This window comes from Daldinia caldariorum (genome assembly GCF_022478825.1).
Source record: "Daldinia caldariorum strain CBS 122874 unplaced genomic scaffold F4812scaffold_3, whole genome shotgun sequence".
Lineage (NCBI taxonomy): Eukaryota > Fungi > Ascomycota > Sordariomycetes > Xylariales > Hypoxylaceae > Daldinia > Daldinia caldariorum.
This window is the reverse complement of record NW_025953039.1, coordinates 351,696-373,057: the sequence shown is the minus strand read 5'-3', so window position 1 is coordinate 373,057 and position 21,362 is coordinate 351,696. Positions and strand designations below refer to the sequence as shown.

Genomic DNA, 21,362 nt, shown 5'->3' with positions numbered 1-21,362 from the left:
CATTAGATAACTACCTGTACCTATACATAGTATATGGAAGAGACGGGACGAGAGTGGGCACCTTTCTTTTCCGAAGCCTTTCTGCACACCTCGGTAGGGTACCCACCTATTTACCCCACTAAGTGACATTACTAGGTACCTAGGTACCTGATGTAAAGACTAAAATCATTATCGATAACGCCTTTTAGTTCTAGATTGCATCCACATCTGCATTCGCATTGTGCCTCTCGTTTCTCCTAGATTTCTAAGCAACGCCTAATACTAATTCGCAACACATTTTGTCCACCAGACTTTTTATTCTAGGATTGTAACAATTCCAGCATTGGAAGCGTTTTGGAAGCATTCGAACATACATCCTTACCATAATACCGTAGCAATGGCACCCTCTTTGGAAGAGCCCGAAGCCGTCCAAGACGTTTTCGACAATCCGCTGAAAGCACGCCCACAACTCGTCGCCCCCGAACCCGAGCACTGCCCAGGTCCCGAATCCGAACAAGCCGGCAAGGCCGACTCGTGCGCTGGCTGCCCGAACCAGGCCATATGCGCGTCGGCGCCCAAAGGCCCGGATCCCGATATCCCCTTGATTTCAGAACGGCTGTCGGGAGTCAAGCACAAGATCCTCGTCCTGTCCGGCAAAGGAGGCGTGGGCAAAAGCACATTCACGAGTCTTCTCGCACACGCGTTCGCGACCAACGAGGACCAGACTATCGGCATCATGGACACGGATATCTGCGGACCCAGCATACCCAAAATGATGGGCGTGGAGTCTGAGACGATACATATAAGCAACACGGGCTGGTCGCCGGTCTGGGTTGCCGACAACCTCGGCGTTATGAGCATACAGTTCATGTTACCGAATCGAGACGACGCTATTATATGGCGCGGCCCGAAGAAGAATGGCCTTATCAAGCAGTTTTTAAAAGAAGTAGAATGGGGCAACATGGACTTCTTACTGGTCGATACACCTCCGGGAACGAGCGACGAGCATCTCAGCGTGAATAGCTTTTTGAAAGAGAGCGGAATCGACGGCGCCGTTATGATTACGACGCCACAGGAAGTAGCGCTTCTTGACGTAAGAAAAGAGATCGACTTCTGCAGAAAAGCAGGTATAAGAGTGCTGGGCCTGGTAGAGAACATGAGCGGGTTTGTGTGCCCGAAGTGCTCGCACGAGAGCCAGATCTTTAAAGCTACTACTGGGGGCGGCGCGGCTTTAGCAAAGGAAATGGGCATCCCCTTCCTAGGCGAGGTACCGCTTGACCCGAGAATAGGAATGGCATGCGACTATGGAGAGAGCTTCTTCGACTATTACCCTGATAGTCCGGCGTGTAAGGCACTTAAGGGTGTTGTCAGGGGTGTCGCTCGCGAGATGGGCCTCGACGCACAAACAATATTACCCGATGATTGAGAAGAATTCAAGTGATTATCAAAGCTAGCATCTCGCTTTATTCTTCTTATAGGGGAACGATCTCTAAATAGCTACCTGGCCAATCCCTACCTGCCAGGTTGGAAGGCAGCCTATTCGGCGCTCAACTTGTTGGGGATATCTTCTAAGTCCTCCGGACTTTCCACATCAATTACCTTGCCGACCTCGGCCGTGTTCCGCATTAACTCCTTCGCGCCAGCGTACATCATGCGGCTCTCGGCATTACATGTATTCGGTAGGTAATACAGGAGGACGTAGGGCACAGACATACGGCCGGACGGCTGCAGCGGCAGTTAGCAAATCTTAGTACCATGTAATCTCTCATAGCTACCCAAGGGATGAGATGGCATACCAGAGTTAAAGGGTAGCTTAGAAGAATATAACGCGGCGTATTATCAGGCAAGTCGTCGGCAATTTCGTCAAGAGACTTGTATACTACCTTATCGTCGTCTTGCTTGATCTCATATGTCTTCTTGTCGATGTAATCTGTTTAGGGTCGCATTAGAACGTTAGATCAACTTTACTCGAACCGTGCTGGAGCAACGTGAAGGTAGGAGGGGAAGCATATATTAGGTTAGATTAGGTAGACATACATACAAATCACAGCTTGTGGTCCACTTGCCCTCGAAGTGGTTAAGCGGAACTTGCGCAGATGGTCTTTGGTCTCCTGGGAGAAGGTGTAAAGTCTTGCTTCGGAGCTCTATATGATCGTTAGCAATATCAAAGCTATGGGATAGGTAATTCTGTTCGTGGGACAGTACCATCTTGACGGAGTTAGTAGTCTAAAGGGGTCGGGTCTTCTCGATCCTATGGGGTATAATTAAATGTGCCAGAATGTCGAGAAATTAGTAGCAGACTAGTATTCGGTCAGCATATGTTGTATATTAGGTTAGGTACCTAGATATACATATGCTGTGTAAAGTCAAAATGGTCCACGAGTAAGGTAAATAAATGTATGTAGTGCTACAAAAGACTGTGGCAGAGGTGCGGCTAGGCGCAAATCAGTCGATATTATCAGCCCCGTACCCCGCCCCCGCCAATGACGAAAAGCGACCGATATCACGGTATCAGATGTCTTGACTTACCTAAGCTAATAGCTATGAATTACATTATAATTTATGTAAGGCGGAGTAAGTCACCTTATACGAAGTCCAGACCCAGACCGTACAATACCATGTGGATAATACATATCACTACTGTTGCCGAAATACAGCGATCACTACCTATTCAAAAGGGTTAACATATGACTTTAACGTCCAATACTCATAAGCTGTAATCAGTCCATCCGATTCTTTTTTTTTCGAACCTTTAAACTCAGCGTACCCTGATAACTACGAAGTCGATAATAGACCGATATATACAATGAAAAACGTCTCCAAGTCATAACATCGCTGGAATTACATTTACTATTACACCACAAATATCTATTTCGCGTGAAGAGATTAATAAAACAGTTATATACAAAGATTCTCGTCTATCTGTCGTGCTCACCCTTTTACTCCCACAAACTCCCCAAAACGATCATCACATACTCGGAGCACACCAGTACAATCCCCCAGGGTATCATGAGCCATAATTACCTACCTACCTAATCTAACCTAACTGTGTATACTTCACTACAGTAAATATAATAATAACCAAGCTTCCATTAAAGCCCAGAATCGAGTAACAGTCTCGTCATCTCGTAATGCTATTATCTCGATAAGAATAGAATTGGATGCTCAAAGCATTTGGGGGGGGGCTGGGTTATATGTATGTCCTCACGTGGCGACTTGCTCCAGTACACGAGCTTCGAAATTCGATTGGTCGGACCTCTTGTCCTGGGTATTCTGAAAATGGCATGTTCGGAGGCTTTCTGAGGCCTTGATTTGTTGATATTAGTGGAACGTACTGCAGCACGTTCGGCACCCAAGGACATATAATAGATGCAAATTTCAGCCATAGTACGATGCCTTTACGGGTACATGTCCTGGTCCCGCCTGAGGGAAGTTGTTGTTGTTAGGCGGGTAGTTGGCCCCGTATGGTGCCGGCCATGCTGGCTGCGGGTATACCACACCCGCAGGACGAAGCCTATTTCGTCGTTGCGTTTCGACACATGCTCGAACGAAAAGGGTGAAATGTATAGCCCTGCCCCCTTTATCAGTAAACTCAACAGTGGAAAACGCTGGGCGACGGGGAGGAAAAAAAAGAAAAAAGAAAAAAAAAGAAGAAGAAAAACTCACCATAGCAGACCGCATAACGCAATAAGAGCCTGCACCGCTGACTGGAACGACTTGCTGTTGACCAGAACACGGCGACTCTCCGGGCAGTAGTACGACGTGGTGTAGCCGCCGGAATGCCGGCTCACGTCCAGATCATCATCGTCGTCGTGGCCCTCGACGACCCAGTCCGGATTCCTAGGGTCGCGTTCCCATTCGTTGCACCGCACGACGCTCCTCTGGACGCTTACCCACAGCATGCACAAATAGAAGAGCACGTAGATCATGGCCAGGAATATGATAAGCTGCACGCCGACGTGGGCGCCCGGGTGGATTCCACGACCTGCTGCTGCTGCTGCGCTTCCCCCCCTCCTCTTCCTCCGCACCAGTAGCGTCACGAACTCCGCGATCGTCCACGCTGCCGTCGCCGCGGCAACAGGCACCATTAGCATCCCCGGCCAATAGTTTCCTCCCCAGAACGTCCCCGCGCTGATGCCAATGACTGCGGCGCAGAACGCGAGCGACGCGGACTGCAGCGCGATTTTGGCCATCTGCCATTTTCGACTGCTCACTGGCTGGACGACTTGGCGTTGGGTCTCCATCACGATTACCAAACACTACGCCTCTTTCCGAACCGAGCCGAGCCGTCCCGTGTGTTCGCGATATAATGTGACCTTTTTTTTCCCCTCGAGAAGACCGGAACCAAAAAAAGAAAAAAAAACCAGTACCAGCAAGGGTAGCTAGCCACCGGCCATTAATGATCGAAAATGAAAACGAAGATCGGAAAGCGAGAGAACGAAAATATGTATGTACCTAATGTATTGATAAAAACGAGCGTGTTGATAGATGACCGCAAAGGGGGGCATGAAGAGAGAGAGAGGAAAAGATCGACGGGACAAGAATCGTGGGGAGAAGAGAGACTCTTCTCGACCCTCCACAAGGCAAAAAACTAAAACTGCTCTGTTCAATCCCTCTTCGGTCCGTGCCGAGGAACTGGTTAGGCCGATACCAGGCAGCACACCTTTCGATATAACCGGTGCCGAATCTGCCAAGGTCTTGGGTAGGATGCGGACTTAAGATCTCGCCCTCAAATTGCATCTGTCCAGGGTCGATTATGCCCCTTTTCCGATTCGCGGCCCTGCCAGTCTACAGTGCTGAGCCTACCTAGATATTGTACTTATAAGAGACGGCACTCGCCATCAACTAATTTGGCTGTCTGGTTGAAGGCCCAGTATCAATATGGCCGCGCTGCAAAAACGCTACGATGTAGCAGTAAAGCGGCTTCCGCCTGTTGGCGATGATAAGGCCAAGAAAACAACAGCCAACCAACTAACCATCCTAGTCTTTTCAGGCAAGTAGTGCGGCGCGGACTCGCGCCAAGAGGCACAGCAGCCTAAATTTTTCTCATGCCACGATGCGCCGGACGCGATAGAGCCAACAACGCCAAGAGCTCACACACATCAAGATCCAGCAGGACAGGAGATCTAGGACCCTCAAGTCTTCAGGTTTGCCTTTGCGGAGGCAAGCCCCGGCTCTGAGTTGTTACGGGGCGTAGATCCACCCAGGTGATTTGTAAGTTATGAATTTGAAGCTGATGCTTTCATAGTATAAACTCGTTGCATTCATTTGCCTTGCGGCTGTATTCTACAGGGATAGCAATTAACTAATAGGAACATACCTATTTAATAGGCCAGGTTTGTACTCCTGCCCTATATGCCATAATTAAACGCATCATCAAGTAGTTATTCGGCAATAGCTCACGTAATACTATGCTCAAACCTTTATCTGGTTTCTCATGCGCACTTGACTTCGTCCGGTTTGGTTCGTTGAGTTCGGCATCACGATCTCGTATCATCTAGTCATCATCGTCAGTCATAACCTTCTCCTCAATATTTGGGTTGGAAGCTGAGGGAGGTGGACGCGTGGCAGGACCAGGTTCTTTCCAGTTCTCCATCAAGATCTGAGGTAAGAATAGGTCAAAAGGGACGCGAACGTCTTTCACGGCCTTGATGAAGCGAATGCCAATGTTAAGTTCGCATACAATGGCCCTGATCTTCATTCTCTTGTCAAACTTATCAAGCAACTCGTCTTCCAGCAAGTAGTCTTCTGACCCTGCACCGCTGAGGTCGACTTGATCCGGACGAGGTAAGTTATTGAAGCCGAAGTCAATGATAGAAGGCTTTAGAACAAGAATGCCGGCCGGTTTTCCCTTGCCAGAATGACCAGTTTCCTCGAGCATCTCCTCCACCATTGAAACATCTTTCTGGCGAGGCATGATTGTATCCACTACTTCGTAAGTCTCATCCTTTGTATTGATAACATGGATGGCGGTGGGGTCGGAGTCCATAAGTTGTTTCTTGAATTTCTGATCAAGAGCTGACGAGAAGACTGTAACGCGGAAAGCGATCAGCTTATCATAGTGGTCAGGTACATCATGCTCATCTACCTGTCTGTCGGAGAAGAGCGAGTCGGCAGTGGTGTTGAAGGGACCTGGGAGTGAACTCATGAGCTCATACACCATGCTCAACTCAAAGGGGGCAGCGTCGCAGATTCTTCTAGCGGCCATGATGTCAAAGTTGTACTCGGGACAAACGTCATGCATCAGGACATAATTGAGGAAATTCTTGACAAGGTTTGAGGCTTGAAGAATAGCTGCCTCATCGTACATGTAGATGGTTGGGACGACTCTAGATCTGATACCCCCGTTAATTAAGTTGTTCTGAACCCAATCTAATCCATAGAACTTACAGGAAACATTTCACGATGCCTTCAAAGTCGACGAACCAATCATCAGGCTCTAAAGGATTGTAGAAGCGAGGACCACTACCGCCAACGAAGTCTGTTGCTGTCATCTGACGGACCTCATCAGGGTCTTTGCCTTCCATAGCCTCTCGGTCCTCGGCAAAGCCGGTAAACTGGCGTGGTGATGAATCGACGCCCCCGAGCCACAAATACTTGTTGAAGAGCATGGTACGTTCGCTGCTCATGCGACGGCTAGCTCGGTATCTCTGGATGCATTCTTCGATACGCCTATTCCATGTTAGTTGTTGACGTCCCCTTCGACTAAGTGATATTTATGAATCATACTCGGAAAAGGGGCGCGACCTATGATAGCGTTAGCATGATCCATTACAAAGTAGGATTAGGGCACTTACGGGTTATAGATTTCTTTCTTCTCCTTGGCAGCTTGGGCCGGGGTTGTGGGAGCATCGGCATAGAATTCTGGACCGAGTGTTAGACAAGACTTCGCCCTGCATAGCCACATACAGAACCAACCTTCAAAGCCAGTAACATTCTTTCGACCAGCAGCACCCTTCTTCTTGGTCTTCTTTCTCTTCTTCTTCTTTGCCTCAGGTTCAATACCAAGTTGGACCTCTTGTTTAATATCGTCAGAAGCTTCTTCTATGTTGGCTGGGTCTGCATCATCTTGGGTAGTAGGAGAGCCTTTGGTAACATTTTGGTCACCGATCAGCTCACTGTGCTTAGAGATATGCGATGATTTTACGACATCTTCTCCAGCAATTGTTCCCTTGTCACTGCGCAGGTCAGACTGACCGCCAGTTGTTTCGCCCAGGGACGTGGCCATGCTGGTATCGTTAGTATGTAGGGATAGGTCGCTCGCTCATTGCTACTGATTTTTCAGCTTATTCGATAGGCGAACGACTAGACAGATCCGTCATATTATGTCGCCGATGATCTATAGCTGAACCCGTGTTCGTATGCAAGTGATTGCAGAATCCGATGTTCTGGAAAATTACGAGAAACGGGGCAGTGGCAGAGAGAGACAGAGAGAAAAGTGTGTGTGTATTCGTGTGTGTAACGAGGCTGAGATGCCTGAGATGCGTAAGATAGGGCTAGCGTAAGGAAGGTGTAGGGCAGGCGTAGGGCAGGCGTAAGGCAGGTGAAAGAGAAGTACCTACCGTGCTTGCCAACGAAGTTCAATTTTTTAGATGTGAATGGCTCTTTCCTAGGTAACCACCACCTTAAGGCAGTTGGCACTTTAGGCAGGAACCTCACGAAAGAAGTACCTAACCTCTACGACGGCTGGGCTGAAATCTGACAGGCTGCTGACCCAGAGCAACCTTCTGTTGCTTAGCTGAAAATATAATAAAAAGTTGATGATTCCAGCAGATTTCGTATTGTCTTACTACCTTAATTTAGGTTAAGAGGTAGGGTTATTGAGATATAGAAAAACCTCATCATATTAATTGCAACGTCAAGTTGTCAATGCTCAAAGGAATATCTGTATCAATCCCTATTATTAAAGTTATATATAACACTTACGCTATACTTAAAAATTATAAAACAACAAACAATTAACCAAAACCTATCTATGATATTAGGTCCTTAGGTAGGCAAACGAACCTTGTTTGTTAAACACCCTGTCTAATGAGGCGTAACACAGAGAATACTGGTCAGCACTGGTCAGCTAAGATCCAAACACTTACCTACATGCACAGAAGATGCATCGTCCCGGAATGCCTTTAACAGCAACTCTCACTTATAGCCGAGAATGTATGAATGTACATAGTATGGTCCCCATCATGCATATTCATGCAGGAGTCCGTCCCACGTTTCTCCAAGGCGTGAAGGGGGGAGAATCTAACTTGATAATATTAAGCCAGATCAACACGGCCCGATCGGACTCTGATGTTTCCGGTAATGAAGATATAAAAGATATAAGGTATGGATACACCAACAGATATGCAGGTGATCTCATACATAACTGCGGCTACCTTGGCCATAAGTTGCCCTGCCGCTCTGAGTGAGTCAAGTGATGCGGCAAAATTAACTTCCAAGGCAGATTTGTCTTGAGATGTTTTATGCGATATGTGGCTGAGCCAGTAAGATTTATCAATTCACGTCTGATCGTTAGTAAAATCCGATAAAATCCCCCCAGTAAAATTCGAGGGTCAATAAGTATGTGGAATCCGCCACAGGAGAATCGCGGGAATGCCGTCACATCCGTCTATTATGTCGGGCATGTACACCTGTTACAGTAGGGCAGAGCTGAATGTTGACGTTTTTACTGGCTGAAGCTTGTTGGGATCTAGCACATCGACTTTAACCTAAAGATGCGCAGCTCGCATATTACCTTGTTTGCCATCTGCAAGTTGCTGCGGTTGGAGGGGGGGTTAAGGCGAGGCTTGCGCAATAGCCTTTTTTTCTTTTCTGTACGGAATGAGAGGTTCAGCTTGATAAAGTTGGAAGCTACATATAGTACATACATGTTCTCAAGTGGATACCTGCACACCGGGCCTTGTGCCTGATATTTTAAGAGGTACCTACAATACAACACAATACCTAGAAGTTATTGTACCTTAGGTGGTCTATGTACCTCTAGTAATGTGGTAGACACACGCCGCGGGCAGCTGACGCACGCGGGTAGGCATGCTTCTAGGCGTGTACTAGGCGTGTACTAGGTATGTAAGTTTTCAACCGCGGCGGGACCCTTAACCATTTCCCAATTATGGACTTGACGCTCAGATCCTTTCGCTCCTTTGTATCGTCCTGTCCCACATTGATATCAACCTTCCTGAATCTCTTACTTTTAGGAACCCCCGTGAATCACTAAACTTTTAGTAACATAACCACATGCCTTATTACTTTCAGAATTCATAAGACTACTACCTATGTAACATACGCCTAACCACTACCTTCATCCGAAAACATTCAACAATTCCCCTCCTTTTTTTCCCACTAGAATTTATCTGTCAGGTGTTTGCTAAACCTGATCTATTCAACTGCATCTTGCCAACCAATCATACCCATTTTCCGCCTTTATTGCTGGTCCTTTTTACTACCTAATTTCCAGCCCTACCCATTATATCTCGTCTTGTCGCAACTGGGAGTATGCAAGACGAGTAGACTGGCCATTGTCCATAATCACGACTTTTACCGTTATATCATAGAAAGATGCAGGTTGCGCGAGACAGCAGCAAAAACCCTGGGAGCAAAGAGAGAGAAATGCCAAAAAGAGACGACTTGAAAGATTATAATTATGCGGTCGCTGGACAGTTAGTACCGAACTGCTTTCTTTTCTAACTGCGTATCCTTTCATGCTAACCTAATTGTACTGGTAGTGCTGGAACCATGTGCGACGCAGACGGTGAACTATTCATCAAGCCATGTACACAATCCGAGGTTGAATTTTACGAATCGGCGCACGCCTGCCATCCGGATTTCGCAGAGCTTATGCCCTTATATATAGGCACTCTATCACTAAACGGAGGAGCTGACCAGGCCGCCATACATGCGCAAATACCAGACCTTGTTGAACATGCTGATATCCCTTTCGCTGTCAAAGAGGAAATCCAGTCACATCTACATCTCGACGAGCGGAAACCTATTCTCGAAGCCCCAGTCCAAAAACAAATTATCTCTGATAACGTTAAATGGGTCCCTAACAAGACAAGAAAGATCACAACGGACAGGGCGGTGGTATTAGAGAATGCTTCCTTTGGGTATAAAAGGCCAAATATTATGGACGCAAAGCTAGGGATTCGGCTATGGGCTGATGATGCGCCTTTAGAGAAGAAGGAGAGATTCGATAAAATTACCGAGGAGACCACTCACAGGAAATTTGGCTTTCGAGTTGCAGGAATGAGGGTCTATAAGGGATCCACAGACGAATCCGAATTGGACGAGGAAGGATTCAAGATTTATGATAAAGACTGGGGGAGATACACGGTGAACGAGGACAATCTATTGGACTCGTTCAAAAAGTTTATCTTCAATGAGGCCGCCGGTATTGACGAAGAACTCGGCAAGACTATTGCTGGAGCATTTGCACAGGATCTTCGAAGAGTGCAAGAGGTACTTAAAAAGGAAGAGACTCGAATGTATTCTTCCAGTCTTCTTTTCGTCTTCGAGGGCGACGGTGCAGCTTTACGAGAGGCCATCAAAGAAGCAAGGGAGGCAACTCCTATATCCGAACACAAGAGAGGCTCCTCGAGAGCTCCAGTGGCTAACCTTAGGGTGGATAGTGGTATTGGTATGAATGAGGAGGACCTATGTGACCCTACTACGGCAGAGGACTTTGACGAACTAGAGGATGAATCAGATGAAGAATCAAGCTTTCCGCACATATACACCCTAAAGTTGATTGACTTCGCACATGCGACGTGGGAGCCCGGTCAAGGGCCAGACGAAAATGTGCTACTTGGAGTCAAGAGCCTTGCAGACATCTTTGAGGAGATGTCTGAATAACACTTGGACGAGTAGTGATTCTGAAGGGGGAATGGAGAGGATGGCATAGATGAATTGGAAGCATTGTTCAGCATGTACATATATACCATTCAAGCATTGTATGAACGAACGAACCAGCAAGCAGCCGTCTGGCATATCAAGCAAGGGGAAGGGGGGGGAGGGATATCTGGAGACTGGCTTCAAGATACCCATTACAATATTTTTAGTCTCATGTTAGGTGGTAGCTATAGAACTACTACGTACCTAACTTAGAACTTATTACGACTTGCAATGAAATTTATATATCCCTGAACGAAGTTGAAATCATATGTTTAGGTACTTTTTTTCTATGTCCAAACTGGTGAGAAATATAGAATTATTTCAATGTTTACCTAGGTTGGTACCTGTAGGTATCTTAACATAACGTAAATTCCGCTCAATTATCTCCAATCAATGCTTCCAGGCTACCCGTACTTGCTTTAGATAAAGCAAGGATATTCAGTGCTCATATAAGCGTTACCTAACAAACATAGTCGTCTGTAGTTTGTACCTAAGTTGTTTAAAAATGAACCGGCGTTAATTCATTGGTTCAAGTGATTTATTTACCCCACACCAACCTGTCTGTGAAAGGTACCTAAGGTACTTGCATAGGTACTTAGATACCTACTTCCTAAGTGCAGATGCCTTCTACGGAAACTGCAAGGAACCTTCACCTGCTATATGGTCCACTGTTTTTAAAGTTCGGTACAGAGGTAGGTACAATACCTACAGACCTACAGCTTAGTACACATTAGCTTCCACTAAGCTTTTGATGTTGTGCTCCCAGCCTAGAATCCTCTACCTAGGTATCTTCCTTCTAATACCGAATACCTACCAACCCATTTCCATCAAGGTACTTCTTTTTTCAGTTCATCACATACCGACGTAAAAATATGTCAATACCAGGACTTGGAGACATTGCGCCGGCCGTAAGCCTTCCCCATTGATATTGTTTCGAGCAACTAGTCTGACATCCATCAGGCAACCCCGGTTATAGCATCCTCTTCCGCCGCAGCACCGACCACAACAGAAACTCTCGAACCTTTCTGGGAATATCGTTTCGAAGTCCCTCACGGTTCGACCCTAGATATAAAGTTGGTCTCCGGTACTGCAGAAAAAGATGGCACCGAACTTGCCCCGAATACGCCCTATACTTTCACCGCGACGAAGTCCAAGATAAACACCTGGCATGGATGTACACTCGAGATCTCCTCACCTACCAGCAACTACGATGCCTACACCTCAGAACCGACAGCAGATGAGACTCCAATGGTCAGCTATCTAAATTTACACTTCAAGCTCGAGGCGTTTCGTACGGCTGCGCAGAGAACGGGGCAAATGGGTCCGCGAGTACTTGTCGTGGGGCCCCCGAACGCGGGCAAGACAAGTTTGGTGAAGATGCTTACGGGTTGGGCAACGCGAATGGGTCGCCAGCCTCTTGTAATAAACACAGATTGCCGCGAGGGCATGCTTTCTCTGCCGGGCTCACTAAGCGCGGCCGTATTCGCGACTATTATGGACATTACAACAGACTGGGGAAGTACACCAAGTAGCGGCCCAAGTGCTATACCGGTAAAGCTGCCGCTAGTATATAATTACGGCTTAGGACAACCAGAGGAGAATATGCGTCTTTATAAGAGGTTATTGAGTAGACTAGCTGTAACAGCAACCTCCCGACTTGCTGAGGACCCTGATGTAAAGACGGCAGGACTGCTGATTGATACCGGCGGGGTCAATGTTTCTAAGGGAGGCTATGACCATATAGCACATATAGTTGCCGAGTTCTCTGTCAATATCGTGCTCGTGATAGGTTCCGAACGTATCGGCAGCGAGATACAGAAGAAATTCGCTGGGCAAAAGACCAGTCTAGATGAGCCAATCACCGTTGTTAGCCTCGATAAATCCGGTGGCGTGGTGGAGAGGGATACAGGCTTTCTACAGCAGGTTCACGAAGCAGCAATAAAGGAGTATTTCTTCGGTGGTGCGAATACCACCTTGAGTCCCTTTACCCAGCAAGTTGACTTCTCGGCCCTGTCGATCTGGAAAATCAACCCAGGTATGGATACATCCCACCAGACGCGTCTTGAAGTTAGGTACCTACATTATACTAATAGAGAGATAGCCCCCGCCGCGGCGACGTTGGACGATGACATATATAGTGATGCGATGCTTGAGAAAGTCGAGCCGTCGCTGGTGATGCAAAATTGCATCCTATCGGTTGTCTACGCATCGGTCCATGACTCGACAGACACGATCCGCGATTCTAACGTCATGGGTTACGTATACGTAGCCGAAGTTGATGAGAAACGACGAAAGCTGAAGATCCTTGCTCCAGTCAACGCCCGGTTAGGAGATAGGCCCCTTCTCTGGGGAAGCTGGCCTGAGCCGATGGTCAGCTTACTAGGCTAAGATTGAAACCAAAGACTCTTGTTTTATAGGGGTTTCAACAAAGTTCATCTACATTACGTCTTCCTTATCCATACACTTGGCTACCTACCTAGGTAGTCTGGGCTTCTCAACTCATACGGAGCGCGGGACAGAAGAGGAAAGAATTAAGACAGGAGGCCGTAAGGCGTACAAGCGGCAGTCGAGCTGGGAGGATTACAAGGACGAAGCATAGTAAAGTTATACTCGACGGCTAAACAATCCACGCGCATCTTTATATGATACCGGAAAGCACCAAAACAGAGAACGGAAACTACTCTAAAGGGGATACATTGATAGACAAGACTAGCAAGGCCTCTGAAAAAAAAAAAAAAAAAAAACTGAAGACGAAGGTAGCGTTGAGGTTAGCGTCGATGTACTACATTGTTGTCGGTCCTCAAGTCCCCATGAACATGGCGGTGTTGAAGGAAATGGTTATGGACTTTCTACGATGGACTGGATAAACCTTGATTTAAGGTACCTAGTCTCTGGACTCGGCAATGGTTTGGAATGGGGAAGTTCTGGTTCAAAAGGGCTGATATTTACCCTCGAAGGACATGCCAATATCATTCCATCCTAAGCAAAATTTGTTTATTCGGAGGCAGGTACTTGATATCAAGTAACATATCGTCAGGGAGTTCATTGATAGGATGTTAGAACTATGACGTTGTATTTGTCCTAGCATAGTAGGTTAGGCATGAGGATTTAGCCCGTACTGGCGACTCTGAATATATCCCTTACGGACTACGTCGATTTAATTCACGGATGAATGTTCGAAATCAAATGGCATAACTAAGTTCGATGGTGTGAAATGCCTTACATTTGCGGCTATTCCCAATTATCAATGGCTACATAATTCCAGACCTTTAACTTCAAAAGCCGTCCGCGTTTGCATCGGCTATGAGACCTAAATCCGGCAGTAAATCAACGCCCGAATCATCATTAACTTGAACAGTTGTCATAGTTTGATCCATGGTAGCGAGACGACGCGATATTGAGCTATCAGCGCTACTGGGAGCAAAGCGTTCCGGGTGGATGAGGCTCTTTTTAACCGCGTCTTTTAGCCCCCCCTTTTCTACCTCTACCTTTCTTCTTTTGACTACTAGGTGAGGTAACGCTGCCAATCTCTCTCTCGTTTGGGAAACTGATATATGGCAGGTTCCACGCTGATGGTATTAGGCCCATCGGCCATCGGCCTGGGGAAAATGACGTGCTGTAGGTCGGGCATGAATTCTGGTTCAGTATAAGGAATCTGTTTGGGAGAGATTCCTTTACTGCTGCATATGGTGCATACCCCTGAAACGTAGATGTTACGCGGTGATGTTCAAGTTGTGTGTGACAGTAGAAAGTGATTTACGCCGAGGATGGATATCGGCCATGTGGGCTGCTTCTTGACGATGGCATTTTACGCTGTTAATGCTGCCGTACTAGGCTTGATGGATATATTATAGCATTGTACAGGTTTTGTATAAGCTCTCCTAGTCCTTCACAGATTCACCGCTATAACTATTCGTATGGAATTATATTAACTTCGTCTGGAATGTAGTCACACCGGTGGCCTAGTCGTCTCCCTACTAGTGCCTGGTTCTATGAAAGCCAAGACTATTTTCCCCTCTTTTCCTCTTACCAGCATCGTTATTCATGCTGTCGGTCAAGCTTTCAAAGTTAGCGCTCTAAATGAGCGAGCGAGAGTAGGTAGTATTCAGGTGGTAGGAATTCCGGAGACCGGATCGATCAAGCCATCGGACGAGCTGGCTGCTCGTGGATACGACGTAAGGCAACTAAAGCATTACGGAGAATAATAATAAATCTGGCATAGAGAGGGTGGGCGGTATGTCTCGGTTGATTGGTCTTCTAATACCCATAGCCGTGAGTAGTAGACAATTGCTGTCCTATTATGTTGTAAGAGTAGCCTTTCTTGTTCTTATGCTTCCAGGTTAGGGCATTGAGAAATAGCAAGCTCCCTTCCCGTCTCTTACTGCTGCGCACAAGGTTACAGTTGTGACTACGCCTTTCTCTTGCAGTAGCTTCTCCTTACGAATGTCTTGGAGAGTCACGCAGGGGTAGTAGTAGTACGTAGTCTAGGTATTCGACTTAGACATTGGGTCGCATCAAAACAGCTCAAGTGATCTCCGCGTTCGGGACTTAGCGATGCGACACCATTAATTAACTTCCAGGGCGACAACACCCTCCTAAGCTACTAGTTCTTCCCTACCACAAACGTAATAATATGCTATAATATAATATCTCCCATGGAATGTCCCACTTGTTATAAGAAGGAGACGAGGCTCCTATCTATCAACAATAGGCCCATTGAATGACAAACAATCGTCTATATGAATTACTTCAAGTCGACAGCTTGAGACCGTTGTGCTGATCCTCCACATTACCCCGGGAAGAGTTAAAGTTAAGACGATGGAGCATAATAGACATCAATGGGGGGGAAGCACTTGATCAACCCCGGCATGATAAAAACTTTACCCCTGTCTGTGTCTACTACTTGCTTCAGTCCAAGTTCATCTCACTAATAAACCATCCCGTCTTTTCTCCACCTTTTCACCTCCGCATTGTAACGCCATCTCCCGTATGATACCAGCCTAGCTTCTTACTCCAACTTCTTCGGGTCTGCTCATTGGATTTGGGGCATGAAAAGAAGGGCTCACTATGCCCTTTTTTTTCTCATAGGCCTCCTCCAATTTTCTTGTTCCATACCCCTGCAGCGGACCAAAAAAATTGTCATCCTACAACCAGACGACCGTGACAAAGAAGCCATGCTGTTGCTATGCCTTTCTAGTGTATATACCAACGTCTTGGCCTTTACACCTTATGTATTTTACATAAAATAATACATACCACTCCCTCCTACATAATAGTTTCGGCCGCCTAGCTCTCTTTTTTTTCGGATCTCATGCAGTGCTAGACCGGGGTAGACCTTAGGGCCGCTCCGGGTAAACTCAACTTAGCAGGGATGACAGGGATACTGGCGATGGGCGATTACCACTTGAGGTCAATAAATCTCCTATACCAGTTTAATTAGGAAAACGGGCAGTAATTAAGCTAGTGTACCAAGCTTGAAACGCCAATGAGAGGTTATTCCGAGACTTGTCACATGCTAGAAGAGGAAAAGAAACGATGAAACTGTATGAATGCTGGAAGTACTTCGGATCGTGTCCTTTAGTCTTGCCCGCTTCACCCCTTTAGGGGTGCGTCGTCGAGTTTAGCCAGCTATGATGACAAGCGGTGGGCAGATTGCGAGGGCTCGTGGCGTTGGCTTAATAACCACCGCCGCTGGCGTGACCTTTCTGTTTGCCTTCTTCATCTTCGCCCATCAGTTGATTCGGTCTAGTCAGTCGATCGACGAGTTGAAGCATCCAACCATGTGGAAAGGCATCTCCCCCGCAGGGCTGCTGTCCCTAGGATTAGCTGGCCAGACGTCTGCCACCCTCCTTTATGTCTCCTCGTACGCCGGTGCCGTCACGACTTTACGTCTGACCCTGCCCGGTGACGGCTCCGCCACCACTGCTGCTACCCTTGAGAACATCTCCAAGTCGACAGGCTGTGGTCCGAATCCGTCATGGCTCACGCTCGACTATTCCAAAAACTTCCTCTTCTGCCTGGATGAGGGGTTCAACGGTCCCTATGGGGGTGTGACCACCTTTTTTACTGGCGATGACGGGACTTTGGCTACGCTGGATAAGCTCGATGTCATCCAAGGGCCAGTCAGTATTGCTGAGTTTGGCGTTGGCGGCAGTGGCTTTGCTATAGCACACTAGTAAGCCAACCCTTCACCCAGCTTCTCCGCATGCGGCGAATTTTGCTCGGGTGGTTTGCGGTCCACTGCCTTTCCTTGGCTCTCTTTACAATATTAAATCATAGAGATGGAGTATCGTACAGACAAAATTGCTCTCACCGTTGCTGACCAATTCTGCCTAGCTCCGGCTCTAGCGTCAGCGTCGTTGGCTTCAATGCCGAGGGTAATCTCACCCTGCTGCACAACGAGACCTACACGCTCGCGGGGCCTGGCCCCAACCCTGAACGGCAGGAGGCGCCTCACCCGCACGAAGCCATCCTGGACCCTACAGCCTCGTACGTCCTGGTGCCAGATTTGGGTGCCGACCTTGTCCGCATCTACCAAGCTGACGCTAGCACCCTCGGCTTGACACCCATCGCCCCTCTTGCCTTACGGCCCGGGTCTGGGCCTCGGCACGGCGCGTTCAAGGTAACCGCGGACAAGACGTACTTCTACTTGGTCTCCGAACTTGGCAACACGATCACGGGGTACGAGATCACGTACAACGACAACAAGACCCTCAGCTTCGACGAGTTGTTCTCCATCCCCACGCACGGCGAGGAGAGGAAGTTGCCAGAGAAGACGGGTGCGGCTGAGATCCTCGTGTCGGTAAGTGTAACAGCAGGGGTTCTGATACTGAAAAAGCTACGGCGTTGAAAGTTTATGTTTATGCTAATGTGTTACTTACGAAAGCCTGATGGGAACTTCTTGATTGTATCGTCTCGCTGGGAAGATTCGTTTAATATCACGAACTTCGATCCGACCAACAGCACTGAAATTCCTTCAGATCCGCTAATAACTGTGAGTTACAATCCAAGACTGCCTAACCTACATTCCTGCCCCTCCCCCCCTTTCCCTACAGAAAATATTTTCTAGAAGCTTGCCTGGGGGGGTCTCCTAATTCATAAGTCCCATTGCCCATATCTTTATATTAAATGTACCTAAGCTAACCGCCAAAAAAAACCATAGTATTCCATCGACCACACAACCGGCAAGTTGACCAAGGTGCAAGAGTTCGCAGCTGGGGGCAGGGTACCCCGGCACTTCTCGATCAACGCGGACGGGAACCTGGTAGCCGTGGCACTACAAGGGGACGGCCGCGTCGTCGTCCTCGACCGCGATGTCAAGACGGGGTTGTTCAAGGATTACATCGCGTACGCGGATATCGAAGGCGAAGTGACTGCGGCTATCTTCCGCGAGGACTACCATACAATCTAGTTACCTCTAGGTAGTTAGTGTACCTAGCGTTGTGGAAATGAACTCAAGCCTTAGGTAGGTGGTAGGCAGCAAGAATTAGATAGAGGAGGCGGATATATCCCATCTCGTACGATCTGTAGAACGAACATGTGACTTCCTTTCGTATTGCAGACCTCGCGTGGCAAGACCTAGGGAGCTCATGTACAGTGATACGTATAATCCCTATCAATATCCGAGGCAAGGCGGGTTAATTTACCTAGGCAGTAATTATAGCTTCCTCGGTCATGTGGTCTACGCTTAGAGCGAAATTTCATCGGAGGCACTGCAGGACACTCCAGAGCCTCATCCATGAATCCAAAGGGAGTATAAGCATGTGGTGCGGGGTTCTTGATACCTAGCTCACGAAAAAATAAATAAATTGAGAGGAGCAACCTGTAATAAGGTGCGGGGATAGGAGGATTTTAATATAGACACGTAAGCAGGCTCTGCGAAGGTTTGGTAAGCTAGGATAGAGGGGGGGATTGGGAGTCTACTAGGTGTATGTATGTACGTAGGGTCAATATATGAAGTTGCCACCGGGTAGCTGGTTTCTGGCGGACAGAAATAGCATCCCTGAGAACAAACATGTCCTCTGGGATACATACCTGTTGTTTAAGCTGAAGATAGGTAGGTTAGGTTAAATAGGTTGGGAAATGGATCACCGCCCCGGATCTAATACTAGGATAAACTTTTTATATGGTATAAAGATTTACATGTACAATAAATATATGGGTATTTGTTGATTAGGGGCGAAGTTATTGACGTGGACTTATAAGCCATATTGTCGACCTCACCAAAAACCTCTTTGGGGGGAAGGGCAAGTAGTGACGATGCTTGGCTACGCCGGTTTGGAGTAGGATACGGGATATCGACAGGAACGGAAATGAAAAGGTATGATAGATTGTTCGAATAAGGTGTGCGTATACCTTCGCTCGGACAATTATTACGTAGCATCCACTAACGTGGAGCAAATTATTCTCTGGATAGCAGAACCAGGAAAACTTGGAACCGCTTATTATATTGTCATGGTATGTATTAGGTATGTACGCGTATCCTCGATGACTTACAGCTTGGTTCGCGCCCCGGCTGGTGACCTCGTCACGCATCAGGATGGGCAGAGTGCGGCGCTTGACGGGGTCCTAGTACCAAGAAGCGAGATATGTAGGTCCACAGCGGCAGCCGTTGCTACGTGCAATACCTACCTGTCGTGAGCTCGACAGGGCAGTAACACAAATAGTTGAGAGAGATTACTACCTAGACCTAGGTGCCTTTGGTATACGGAATACCATATCGGGCCAGGTGAGTAGGTACGTAAAGCAAGGTCAAGCTTAACAGGTTCACCTGGCCAGGCTCTCCGTCTAGACTACGATCGTGTGTTTTCCGGAGGCGGACTTTTTGTTGAACAGTCAAGCATGATGCCGACGTTGCACTCGTTTAATAATCTCCCCCAAAGCCAAAGCGCACGGCCCTTTCGTAAATTTTCTTGCGCGCAGCCTTCTTTTGGATATGTCGGGGGGCGGCAACTGTCACGATCGTTCCTCTTTTTTTTTTTTTTTCCTGCGTGCCAGCTAACGCAGGTCTTTAGCAGGCGCGCAGAAGATCATACCAGTCGATCTTCGAAGAGTGTCTCAGCACCTGCATCACAGAATGATGCGTTTGCCTCTCTTCGCGTCGGGGAAAAAGCAGATAATGCTTATCTGTTTTCCAATTTACCTGGTGCGGAACACTTCCGACCGGTTGAGCATGTTTAGTAAACTCACGATGATGAACGGTGTTGAGGTTCTGGTGGATGTTTGGGGTAAGTTCATAAATGAGATCTCGCTATAGGTTGGCGACGATATGAGTGTAACCAAATTCCCCTTCTGCTAGATTAGGGCAAATCTTGGCATTGGATCCGTTAAATCCGAGAGATGGGAGCATTGTGGAAGTAATAGCTGAACACCTTTCTTCGACCCCTAGTCTGGAACGAAGTAAGCCGTTAATAATAACACAACTCTACCCTATATAACCCCAGGTACCTAGCTTCTAGTGGTGTGGGAAGTTACCTGGACGTCACTTTAGAGACCCCTGGGATGAGTGAATACCAATTATTACCTAGGTACCTCTTATTATAACATTGGGATTTCCTAAGCTTCGGGGACGTCAGCCCTTCTAAAAGATTATACGTAAGAGCCTGACTTCGGAAAAGAGAAGGCCAAGTGCCGGAAGGATGAAACCGAAATAAGAGTGTTACTTAAAGCCAGCAATTTTAATTTTCGAGCTATGTTAAAGGTCTCTCCCCGCTGCCCGTTTCTATTTAGTGGCCGCGAGAAGCCGTTTTTGGTCTGTGTTAGAGAAATCCTTCCCCCGCAAAAAAATGATCTACAGACGACTTGGGACGGTGCTAGGCCCGGTCCGAACTTATAAGTGAGTATTAAGTGTAAGGATATCTTTTATACGTTGGCGTGCGGTTGGCGCAAGACCACCCGCGTTTTTCTTTTTTTTTTCTTCTTTTTTTCAGCACTCTCAGCACCCTCACTTAGTATTCGGCCCGTTGGACGGATGTGATCATGCGAGCTGCTATCAACGCCATCAGCCTATGAGGCACTCGTCGGATAGTAGTTATTACCTACCTCTCCCACGCACTAAAGCCTATTATGTACTGGGAGGCATAGCTGGATGAGTAAAGATCCATTGTGGATTAGGTTACAGGTACCTACCTAATCTAAGGTAGGTAGAGATAGGTAAGCAACACATGTATCCGAATATCGCGGATGGTAAGTTTCAGTTTGATCAATCTAGATTGACCTGGGAGAGAACCAGGCTCATTTCACGAGTTTTTCAGAATACTGCTAGATCTTCATGTCGGCCGTTGTAATCCGCAGTCTGCCTGAAGGGACCGGTCCACAGTTTAGATGAACTCGTCCGTAGTTGTCTGTGTGTACCTAAGTAGGTGCTATAATAAAGGGTGAAGCGTTGTCCGGTAGCGAGGATAGATCATTTCGTTCCAACCTACGCTAGCGGGGCGACGAGGAGGAAGTATAGCAGACAGAGCAAGATTCCAGAAAGGAAGGTCAGCTCCCTT

At 47.4% G+C, this 21,362-nt stretch overlaps 6 protein-coding genes across 6 annotated transcripts; 4 read left to right on the top strand and 2 right to left on the bottom strand.

The window, feature by feature from the left end:
• Positions 1-82: 82 nt before the first annotated feature.
• Positions 83-1,609, top strand: F4812DRAFT_261452 (nucleotide-binding protein). Its single transcript, XM_047930813.1, has one exon. It carries the CDS (start codon positions 377-379, stop codon positions 1,403-1,405), a length of 1,029 nt encoding a protein of 342 aa, XP_047792645.1. The 5' UTR covers positions 83-376; the 3' UTR covers positions 1,406-1,609.
• Positions 1,516-4,223, bottom strand: F4812DRAFT_456335 (uncharacterized protein; the record flags this gene model as incomplete). Its single annotated transcript, XM_047936968.1, has 5 exons — positions 1,516-1,704; positions 1,776-1,909; positions 2,021-2,123; positions 3,382-3,550; positions 3,646-4,223. The coding sequence occupies 5 exons, from the start codon at positions 4,221-4,223 to the stop codon at positions 1,516-1,518; spliced, it is 1,173 nt and encodes a 390-aa protein (XP_047792644.1).
• Positions 4,224-4,886: 663 nt separating this feature from the next.
• On the bottom strand, positions 4,887-7,645 carry F4812DRAFT_261143 (Argonaute siRNA chaperone complex subunit Arb1-domain-containing protein). Its single transcript, XM_047930811.1, has 5 exons — positions 6,898-7,645; positions 6,777-6,843; positions 6,709-6,726; positions 6,370-6,651; positions 4,887-6,314 (listed from the first exon to the last, which is right to left on the bottom strand). Exons 1-5 carry the CDS (start codon positions 7,205-7,207, stop codon positions 5,477-5,479), a joined length of 1,515 nt encoding a protein of 504 aa, XP_047792643.1. The 5' UTR covers positions 7,208-7,645; the 3' UTR covers positions 4,887-5,476.
• Positions 7,646-9,537: 1,892 nt separating this feature from the next.
• On the top strand, positions 9,538-10,830 carry F4812DRAFT_449888 (inositol polyphosphate multikinase; the record flags this gene model as incomplete). Its single annotated transcript, XM_047936026.1, has 2 exons — positions 9,538-9,638; positions 9,705-10,830. The coding sequence occupies 2 exons, from the start codon at positions 9,538-9,540 to the stop codon at positions 10,828-10,830; spliced, it is 1,227 nt and encodes a 408-aa protein (XP_047792642.1).
• Positions 10,831-11,741: 911 nt separating this feature from the next.
• F4812DRAFT_449887 (Clp1-domain-containing protein) lies at positions 11,742-13,257 on the top strand (the record flags this gene model as incomplete). The annotated part of the gene is made up of 3 exons (XM_047936025.1): positions 11,742-11,777; positions 11,830-12,904; positions 12,971-13,257. The coding sequence occupies 3 exons, from the start codon at positions 11,742-11,744 to the stop codon at positions 13,255-13,257; spliced, it is 1,398 nt and encodes a 465-aa protein (XP_047792641.1).
• Positions 13,258-16,309: 3,052 nt separating this feature from the next.
• F4812DRAFT_260861 (putative isomerase YbhE) lies at positions 16,310-18,781 on the top strand. Its single transcript, XM_047930810.1, has 5 exons — positions 16,310-17,044; positions 17,206-17,671; positions 17,756-17,863; positions 18,032-18,290; positions 18,520-18,781. Exons 1-4 carry the CDS (start codon positions 16,500-16,502, stop codon positions 18,278-18,280), a joined length of 1,368 nt encoding a protein of 455 aa, XP_047792640.1. The 5' UTR covers positions 16,310-16,499; the 3' UTR covers positions 18,281-18,290; positions 18,520-18,781.
• Positions 18,782-21,362: the final 2,581 nt, after the last annotated feature.